Raw genomic sequence first — 11217 nt, 5'->3', positions numbered from 1 at the left:
GATAAGCTCATTTTGACTTGTTTTGTTGCAAATGACAAAAGCCAATGTTAACAGCAAAGGCCAAAAGAGAGAAATTTATTGATTCATGTATCAAGAATGGCAGGATTGCCACCGGGCATCAGGGACCAGGGTAATGCCATTAGCAATATTCCTATCAGCCTTATTCTTTCCCACTGAACCTGGCTGAACTACAGCTGCCAGCATTTCCGGGGCTTGTATTTTCCCAGCTTCGTCACATCTTAATTTCAAGTTGAAAAATCCTGGGAAAAGACTTACTTCATTTAAGTCATTTCTCTATTCTTTTCATTGTAGCCAGGCAAAATGAGATTAGGATTAGCTCAGCCAGAGTTAGGTAACTATCCTTCCCTCATCATTCTGGATGATTTATATTTGGACTCTATGTCAGACGGGAGAGAGGAGGGTCATTTCCCAAAAAAGGGGAGTAACAGTCCAGAAGAAATAGGATTCCACAAAAATATCTTACAGATACATATCTCTCTATATGTATCTATATTAATACATATTTTGTAGGTATATATAGTCATGTTTGGCTTAATAACAGGGATATATTCTGAAAAAAGTGTCATTAGGCAATTTCATCATTGTGTGAACATCAGAGTGTACTTACACAAACCTAGATGGTATAGCCTACTAGACACCTAGGCTATATGGTATAGCTTATTGTTCCTAGACTATAAGCCTATACTGCATGTTACTGTACTGAAAATTGCAGGCAACTGTAACACGATGGTAAATATTTGTGTATCTAAACAGAGAAAAGGTATAGTAATAAAATGCAGTATTATAATCTTACTGGGGAATTCACTGTCATAAGCACAGTTTGTTGTGACCAAAATGCTGTTATATGGCACATGACTGTCTAGGGTCTACGTATCTCTGGGGTCTACTGTTAATAACTTTCTTAGTCATTAGACACAAAGAATCTAGAGGGAGCCACTCACATTGGTGGTGGGTGGGAATACAGAGGGGTGGAGAGAAGATACATTACTTGTATACATCTTTGCAATGAAAGGGCCCTTTGGAGTCAACGGGTGAGGAGTTTAAGGGTGCAGGAAGGAAGGCAGGGAGTGAAAACAGATTCACTGCAACCACCACTCTGGTAGGAATACTTAAGCCATGGGATTGATATTTAGATACCCACACACACACACACTTCAGATAATTTAAATTGGAGCAGTATTAGTCATTTGCAACCAAAGAGTTTTGAATAGTAAAAGAAATGCTAGACTTTTAGAAATCTTGTTTAGTCAGTAAGAACATTCAGTAGATAATAAGGGAACACACTGCACAAATTCATTCCCACTTAGCCAGAATAAGCAGTCTGACTACACAATGCTTTCTTATTGTAAGTTTTCCTATGGCCAGGGAAAACAGCTTTGGAAATAGCCCATCTTTCTAAAATTGAGGTAACTTTCTAAATATCAAAGGTGTTTAATAACAGAGGGGAAAAATTAAGGCTTCATTACTTAGAAAACAAAATATCACAATTACAGAAGCGCATTTAAAGAGGAAAATTATAAAATTATATGAACTATATGTAGTTTTTAATATCTAGTATCAAAACACCTCTTCTACTTTGGTAACTAAATTTTTGAGATTAAGAACAAACTAGTTCAATCATTCTCACATACAAAAATTTCATGTTTATATTTATTAAAAACAAAATAATGCAAGTTCTGTTAAAGAACAATATATACACCAAGATAAATATTTGGAATTGTGGAACTAGAAATAGTAAAAATTTCAAATTTCTCAATATTTTAATGACTTAAATAATTTACCTGTTTTCAGGCATTTTTTGTTAAAAATAAACTTATTTAATTTTAAACTTAGGTCAATGTGCTTTTTTGCTTTTTTTAAAGAAAAAATTAGTAAAAATGGCAGGTACTACGTTTGCACTAGCTAAAAAAATAATATTTACAGTTGTCTAGATGTAATAATTTTAAAAACATACAAATTCAATGTGTAGTATGAAAATACATTAAAAAACACATAAGGAACTATGCCCCATAAAAATATAAATGCAACTTCTATTAATTATATGAATATCAAAAATTAAATATTCTGATTTAAAAGTAGCTTCTATGAAAGTCGGAGTAGTAGGCATTATTTGCTTTCCTAAATGTATAAATAAGAAGTATTTCTACCTTAACTAAACAGAAATATCAGTATTTCTTAGCAAAAAATGTAGTACATACATGAAAAGGCAAGCATTGTCCTGTATTCAAGTTTTTGAGTTTAAATTACATTAAAATGTTTTCTACAACTTGAAAGAACTACACACACAAAAGTAAAAAGATGAGGTAAACATCTTATACTCTGAAGAAAGTACTTAATACTCAGATATTGCCAATTAATCTGTATCTTAATACTCAGACATTCTAAAACAATGCTTTAAAAGGTCTTCCACAATGATGATGATTGTGATAAATATCTGAACTACATAATGAACAGCAGGTTTTTCAGTCTTCTGAGTAGACAATGATGCTCCTTCTTGTTATTAGAAAACAATCATGATTAAGTTTTGCCAACAATATTGCTCCAGTGTGGGTTTACATGAGGCACCATGCTACAGTAAGAGCAGCTACGATGCCATTCAAAATCGCCATGCTATAGCCCATGTGGAAAGAATGTCCAGTCAGTTTCCTAGAAAAAAAGAAAAACACAAATCAAAAAAGGAAAAATGTAATGTGGTATAAAAAAGACACCAAAAGTTTTCATCAAAAATACTTATGACCTTGGAGTGTATTTCCCAAACGTTCACATATGAATACAAAACTTAAAAAAAGAATATTGGACATCTGCAGGATAAATAGTAGATAGCTCTTATTAAGTTCTATGTCAAAACTGTACTGGTTAACAAATATAGTTGTTTCGATTTCATTACTGATGAGTAATGCTGAGTTTCATCCCTATATTTCTTTACTGTGTTTCATTGTCACTGTGTGTAGCCATAACCTAATTCTAAGGTATAAGTTTTGTTATTTTACAAACAGTTCTTTCATTAATCAGCAGTGTGTTTCCCTGCTGTCTGTTCTTACTTTAACTTAAAATACATATTATTTCAAGTATTTGTTCTGTTTGCACCACTTTTGGGTTATATGAAGGAACTCCCTATGTCATTTATAGATATTTCAGCTATAAATCTAACAGGTTACTTAACTGAAGTGGTTTTCAATGAGTTCTTAAGAATCAGCAAAGACACATCTCTTTTATGATTGCTAGGAGTGCCGACGAGTTTAATAACTTTTATGTGCATGATATGCCCTGACATTTGTTTCCTTTATCTTGTAACAATCTTACAACAGTTTTTCCCACTAACTGTATTGCAGTAATACTATTTGCTTATCCTAATAAGAATGAGACATACTTAAAAGAAAACAAGGTAGTATCCCATTGGGACTCTCTAGAAGGCAGAACAGAATACTCCCCCTTCTGGAGCATAACAAATTGAGGACATACAGGAAGATGTACTAGCAGAAGTAAAAGCCAAAAGACAAAAGCAGTAAGGGCCCCGAACTGAGAGGGTCATAATACCCATATCCTGTCCTCCTTTCCTAAGGAGTAGCCAAAGCCAGAGAAGCACTTAGCTCTGAATTAACACTTGAAGAGCACCTCATAGTGATTCCAGTCGCACAGTATCTGTGACAGAGACTGAAGAAGGTACATTCTTCAAAGGACAGCCCTTTGCATTCATCTGAAGCTACACAGACCCTGATGCTTCCTGACGGTCCCCTGCTCTGTTCCAAAGGAGTTATTATTTACTCTTTTGACTCAATCTTTCTTTACCCAACTAGGGCTAGTCTAAGATGCTTCTCATGTGCTATTAAGGGTTAACCTACCTAGCTATATTACCTATCTATGTCGTAAAAGTTATAATGCTTTGTCCCTTTAAAAAAGAAAGTCCTCAAATATATACTGATGACTAGTGAACAGAAACCTAATCATAAAATTGAACAATCAGCATTATCATTCATCATAAAATATTTAGTGATGATCCGAAAAACTTTTAAATTAATACAGTTCAGTCTTCCATATCAGCCGGTTCCATATCCGCAAAATGAACCAAGCAGGTAGAATATATTTGGAAAAAACAAATGCATCAGTACAGAACACGTACAGAACCCTTGTCAAGCCCTGAACAACACAACAACTATTTATAAAACATTTACATTGTATTAGGTATATTATAAATAATCCAGAGATGTTTTAAAGTATATGAGAGGATAGGCTTAGGTTATATGCAAATACTAAGCCATTTTGTATGAGACTTTGAGTATCCTCAGATGTTGACACCTGTGTGGAATCCTGGAACCAATCCTTTACAGATAAAGGGGGATGACTGTACTCACCAGATAAAGTTAATCATCAAAAGGTTCCCAGAGTTAATTGTTCTATTTTAGTAGTTTGTGATCCTCACAATCCCACAAAAATAGAAAAAACTTTAAAGTTCAGTTTACTAAGCCGACAACTACAATGCTGGTACAATTGAATTTCACTGAGATGTATATGCTCAAATGTTCAGTGACTTCCTTACTAAGCAGGCAGAGCAATGCATTTTAATGGCAATGAAAAAATGCTTGGGAGTAGTGGTTCCTAGTCTTTCTGTCATCTCAAATGTACCATATTCCCACTGGGAACACTGTAGCAATTGTCACAGACTACTGCTAGGCAAAGGACTTAAATCTTTGAAAAATCACTTAATTTAAAGCTTCTTTTCAAAATATTCACCATGATTTTCCTCTTTGGAGGAAGACACAGACAGTCCCTGCAGGCTTTCTCTCTTGTGACTCTAATTTGTGATCTCTAAAGTCTGTTAATAAAGACTGAAGAAATTATGGTTCTCCTTTGTCAAAACTCTATAGAGGACTTGTTTAAAAGTGACTCAGGTAAAATGAAAATATTATCTTTAATTAATGAGTTTAATATCTTCAACAAATGATAATTGAATACCATGTCTACCTCATCCAATCTATATCTATACATGCATTTCACTTTTTTAATCAAAGCATACTAGTAAAATACAAATGTCTAACATTTGTATACAGTTCAATGAATTTTTACTGTGGTAGACTCTCATGTACTCACCAACCACATAAAGATAGAGAACGTTTCTGGCACCGCAAAAAGCTCCCTTTTAAATATTCAACTTAATCTCCTGCAGATCTTGAGGTAACTGCAAAACTGAGGGCTGTCACCAGGATTAGTTTCACTTGCTCTTGAAACTACATCTACACGGCATCATACAATATATATTTTTCTGTGTCTGGCTTCTTTTGCTCAGTACTGTCTTTGTGAGATTCGTCCATGTTGTACGTAGTATTCGTTTGTTCTTTTTTACTGCAGTATATAGCAACATGTATTTACTGATTTTACTACTGATGGGTGTTTCCAGTTTGGGGCTCCGACATATAGAGACACTGTGAACATGTTTTCGGTGGGTGGTGGGCATCTGCACTTATTTCTCTTGGATAGATCCTAGGAGTAAAACTGCTGAGTTATAAGGTAGATATAAATTAGGCTTTAGTAGAAAGCATGAAACATTTTCCCCAAATAGTTGTACCAATTTACATTCCACTAGCAATGTATGAGTTTAAGTTGTTCCACATCATCATGAACACTTCATATTATCAGTGTTTTAAATTTTAACCATTTTAGTGGGTCTGCAGAGTATGTTGTAGTGGTTTCAATATTTATTTTTCTGACAACTAATGTACTTACTGACCATTCAGAAAGCCTCTTTTTTGATGTTTGTGTTCAAAACTTTTTCTCATTTTTTCTATTGGTTTATAGAGTTCTTTACATATTCTAGATACCAATCTTTTGTTAAAGATATATGTTGTGAATAATGTTTATGGTGTGTCTTTTTTTACTCTCTTAATAAGATCTTTTGATAAACAGAAGTTCTTAATTTGAATAAAGTCCCAGTTAGTATTTTAAAAAATGGCTAGTGCTTTTGGTGGCTTTTTCATTAAATTTTTGACTACTCCAAGGTTATGAAGATACTTGGTATCTTAATAAGGTTTTACTTTTCTTCTTTTGATATTTAGCTCTATAATTCATCTCAAATTAATGTGTATTTTTTGTGTTACAGGACAATGAACACAAAAGAATGAATTTGGTCCTCTACCTTACACAATATACAAAATATACTCAAAATGGACCAAAGACCTAAATACAAGAACTAAGACTACAAAAGTCTTAGAAGGAAACATAGGTATAAATCTTCATGACCTTGAATTAAGCAACAGATTCCTAGATATGACAACAAAAGCACAAGAAACTAAAGAAAAAACATAAATTAGACATCATCTAATTAAAAACCTTTGTGATTCCGAGGACATCACTAAATGAAAACCCACAAAATGGAGGTAAATATTTGCAAATCATATATCTGATAGGGTCTACTAAGATATAAAATAACTCTTATAAGTAAAAAATAAAAAGACAAAGAGTCAAATTTTTAAAAGGATTTGAATTTTTAAATTCAAATTTTTAAAAGGATTTTAAGAGGATTTGGATAGACAATTATCCAAAGAAGATATACATACAAATAGCCAACAAGGACATGAAAAGCTGATGATGCTCAATGTCATTAGTTATATGGAAATGGAAATCAAAACCACAAGAGATACTACGCATCATACTCACTACTTGGATGGTTATAATTTAAAAAAAGAAAAAGAAAACAAGTGTTGGTGAGGATGTGGGGAAATCAGAAGTCTTTTTTTTTTTTTTTTCCCAGAAATAAAACCTTATGTTTATGGTCAGCTGGTTTTCAACAAGTGCTAAGACAATTCAATGGGTAAAGAATAGTCGTTTCAACAGATGGTGCCATGACAAATGGATATTCACATGCAAAAGAATTAAGTTGGACCCCAACATCACACCATATAAAAATTTTATTATTATCATACTTTAAGTTCCACAATGAGATACCATCTCACACCAGTTAGAATGGCAATCATTAAAAAGTCAGGAAACAACAGGTGCTGGAGAGGATGTGGAGAAACAGGAACACTTTTACACTGTTGGGATTGTAAACTAGTTCAACCATTATGGAAAACAGTATGGCGATTCCTCAAGGATCTAGAACTAGATGTACCATATGACCCAGCCATCCCATTACTGGGGATATACCCAAAGGATTATAAATCTTGCTGCTATAAAGACACATGCACATGTATGTTCATTGCAGCACTATTCACAATAGCAAAGACTTGGAATCAACCCAAATGTCCATCAGTGACAGACTGGATTAAGAAAATGTGGCACATATACACCATGGAATACTATGCAGTCATAAAAAAGGATGAGTTTGTGTCCTTTGTAGGGACATGGATGCAGCTGGAAACCATCGTTCTTAGCAAACTATCACAAGAACAGAAAACCAAATACCGCATGTTCTCACTCATAGGTGGGAACTGAACAATGAGATCACTTGGACTCGGGAAGGGGAACATCACACACCGGGGCCTATCATGGGGAGGGGGGATGGGGGAAGGGATTGCATTGGGAGTTATACCTGATGTAAATGATGAGTTGTTGGGTGCTGACGAGTTGATGGGTGCAGCACAGCAACATTGCACAAGTATACATATGTAACAAACGTGCACGTTATGCACATGTACCCAGAAGTCTTATACATCGCTGGTGGGAATGTAAAATGATACAGCTGCTGTAGGAAACAGTTTGGAGGTTTCTTAAACCCAACATATGACCCAACAATTCCACTCTAGGTATATATCCAAGAAAACTGAAAACAAGTTCACACAAAAACTTGTACCTCAGTGTTCATAGCAACATTATTCCTAATAGTCAAAAAGTAGAACTACCCAAATGTCTATCAACTGATGAATGGATAAAAAAATGGTATACCCATATGGAAAATAATTCAGCCTTAAAAAGGAATGAAGTACTGACATATGCCACAATGTGGATGAACCTTGAAAACAGTATGCTAAGTGAAAGGAGTAAACAAAAAAGAATACATTAAAAAAAAAAAAATCTGTATGATTCCATTTATATGAAATGTCCAGAATAAGCAAATCCATAGACAAAAAGTAGACAATGGGTTTCCAGGGGATAGAGGGAGGGGGAAATGGTGGAGTGATTGCTAATGGGTATGGGGTTTTCATTTTGGAGTGACAGAAATGTTCTAGAATTAGAAAGCAGTGATGGTTGCTGAATATTGTTATTCAGTAGTTTTTAGTGAAAATATTAAAAACTACTGAATCATTTTAAAAGAGTAAAGTTTTATCCTATGTAAATTATATCTCAATGAAAAAAAAAAAACCACTTTTCTGTCAGACATTAAAAGAGAACCTGGGCCGGGCGCGGTGGCTCACACCTGTAATCCCACACCTGTAATCCCAGCACTTCATGAGGCCGAGGCAGGCGTATCACGAGGTCAGGAGACCTAGACCATCCTGGCTAACACGGTGAAACCCCGTATCTACTAAAAATACAAACAATTAGCCAGGCATGGTGGCGGGCGCCTGTAGTCCCAGCTAATCAGGAGGCTGAGGCAGGAGAATGGTGTGAACCCGGGAGGTGGAGCTTACAGTGAGCCAAGATCGAGTCACTGCACTCCAGCCTGGGAGACAGAGCGAGACTCTGTCTAGGAAAAAAAAATAAAAAAAAAGAAAGAGGACCTGAATGAAGGGAGGTATCTATCATAACGTGGGAATACTCAGCACTGTAAAGGTGTCAATTTCTTTCTTTCTTTTTTAAATAAACACCTATAAATTCAATGAGATCTCAGTAGTAGTTCAATAGGATTTTTCTTGGTAGAAAATTGACATTTTGTGTTCTCACTCACAGGTGGGAATTGAACAATGAGAACACTTGGACACAAGAAGGAGAACATCACACACCAGGGCCTGTTGTGGGGTGGGTGGAGGGGGGAGGGATAGCATTAGGAGATATTCCTGATGTAAATAACGAGTTAATGGGTGCAGCACACCAACATGGCACATGTATACGTTTGTAACAAACCTGCATGTTGTGCACATGTACCCTAGAACTTAAATTAAAAAAAAGGAAATTGACATTTTGATACTCAGTTCACCGATACAATAAATGTGCAAAAAGAATACTCTAAAAATTCAAATCATAACCTAAAATCAAAGGAGTTTTAAAAAGAAGTAAACTGATGCAGAAATAAAAAAGACATTTGAATAGACTACAGACTACAGGATCTAAAAACAGATCTATGTTTCTGAGTGTATGTATGTGGGTGGTAGTGAGGAGATGTTTTACCAATAAGGCATTTTTAAGTCAGAGGAACAAAACCTACAATTATTTCTTTACAGGTTCTTTCCTCCTTATTCCTAAGAATCAGTTTTTTATTTAGCAGTATAGAAATAATCAAGATTCAGCTTATTTTCAAAAGAGGTGTCATATCTACATGGAGTAAAAAGAATGGTGGCTTCCCTTCAGTCTTCTGCTTTTATTTTTTTTCTTTTTGAGACAGGGTCTCACTCTGTTACCCAGGCGGGACTGCAGAGGCATGATCATGGCTCATTGCAGCCTCCACCTCTAGGGGCTCTGGTAAATCCTCCCACTTCAGCCTCCCAAGTGACTGGTGAGGCAGGAGAATAGGGTCTAGGGGCAGGGAATCCGAGGCCAGTCTGTGCTAACTTCCTAAAAGAGAAACACCAAGGTCTGGGGGCAGGGAATCTAAGGCCAATTTGTGATAATTTCCTAAAGTTCAGTCAAAGGGAAAACACCTGGGTCCAGGACAGGGAACCTAAAGCCAATTAATGCACACTTCTTAAAGCTAAACCGAAAGGAAAAACCCCATCTCCCCACGCCAGAGTAACAAAGGATCAAAGACTATTATTCTCCCTACAACCTTCCCGCTTCCACTACATCTCAGATGGAAAGGGCAAACGTCCTGCACAGGATGCCAATTCACCTCAGCCTTTAATTAGCAAAAGACCAAATCCTTCATCCAGATGAGAGGCAGCCAATAGGGACCTCAAAAGGCGTACTTAAAACCCAGAGAACTTTGTAACCAGACCCTTGAGCCGCTTACTCGGGCCCGATTCCACCCTGTGGAGCGCTTTCTCGCTTTAACAAATCCCTGCTGTTGCTGCTTCATTCATGCATTTTGTTCCTTTGTTACTTTGAGGGTTTTGTTCATTTCTTTGTTCAAAACGCCAAGGACCTGGACAACTCACTCAAGGCCTTCCTTCAAGTAACCCTGGCACTACAGGCATGCGCCACCAAACCTGGCTAATTTTTTGTAGAGATATGGTTTTGCCATGTTGCCCAGGCTTGGTTTCAGTTTTGTTCAGTTTCATCATGGAGTCTACTATGGATTCCAAAATGGTTCTTATTATTGCAAGTCATGACCTTTTATTTCCATACTCTGAAGCAGGAAAACACTGTTACGGTAATAGAAGGGTAGAGGGGTTTGAAAAGACTGAGTGGAGAATATGTAATTTTTGTTCATTGGTTCTTCTACAATTTCATAAAGAGAAACATAAGGGAAAGGAAAGGACCTAATCCCAGAAGAATAAGCCTGATCAGGAGAAGCAACTTACCTTTATTATGTAATTTAGATCAATAAAGCAAAATGACTATAATTTCTGAAATCCTGTGTAACAGTCTAACATGGTGATGGGAATATAAATTAATATAGCCATTATGGAAAACAGTATGAAGTTTCTAAAAAATCTAAAAATGGAACTACCATATAATCCAGCAATTCCACTACTGGGTATTTATCCAAAAGAATGACAATCAGTATATTGAAGAGATACGTGTACCCCACATTTACTGCAGCACCATTCACAATAGTCAAGATATGGACTCAATCTAAGCGTCCATCAACGGATGAATGGATAAAGAAAATGTGGTACATATACACAACAGAATACTATTCAGCCATTAAAAAGAATGAAATACTATAATTCCTGGCAACATGGATGAGTCTGGGGGACATTAAGTGAAATAAGTCAGGCATAAGAAGATAAATATCACAAGTTCTCACTCACATGTGGAAGCTTAAAAAAAAAACGAGCTCATAGAAGTACAAAGTAGAATTGTGGTTATTAGAGGTTGAGAACGGTGGTGGGGTAGTAGGGGAAGAAATAGCAGTGGGTGGGGTGGGGGAGGATAGCAGGAGGTTAGTTAATGGATACAAAATTACGATGAGCCAGGAGGAATGATTTCTACTGTTCTATAGCA

At 35.9% G+C, this 11217-nt stretch overlaps 1 protein-coding gene across 1 annotated transcript in view; it reads right to left on the bottom strand.

Moving 5' to 3' along the window:
- Positions 1 to 1249: 1249 nt before the first annotated feature.
- Positions 1250 to 11217, bottom strand: part of ARL6IP6 (ADP-ribosylation factor-like 6 interacting protein 6) — a 45750-nt gene continuing 35782 nt past the window's right edge. The window contains exon 4 of the mRNA XM_011987854.1: positions 1250 to 2667. Within this exon, the coding sequence (XP_011843244.1) occupies positions 2574 to 2667 (94 nt within the window). The 3' untranslated portion in view covers positions 1250 to 2573. The remainder of the gene's footprint in view (positions 2668 to 11217) is intronic.

The sequence above is a fragment of the Mandrillus leucophaeus genome, unplaced genomic scaffold, assembly GCF_000951045.1.
Source record: "Mandrillus leucophaeus isolate KB7577 unplaced genomic scaffold, Mleu.le_1.0 Scaffold318, whole genome shotgun sequence".
In the NCBI taxonomy this organism is placed as follows: domain Eukaryota; kingdom Metazoa; phylum Chordata; class Mammalia; order Primates; family Cercopithecidae; genus Mandrillus; species Mandrillus leucophaeus.
This window is presented reverse-complemented; position numbering and strand designations above follow the sequence as displayed.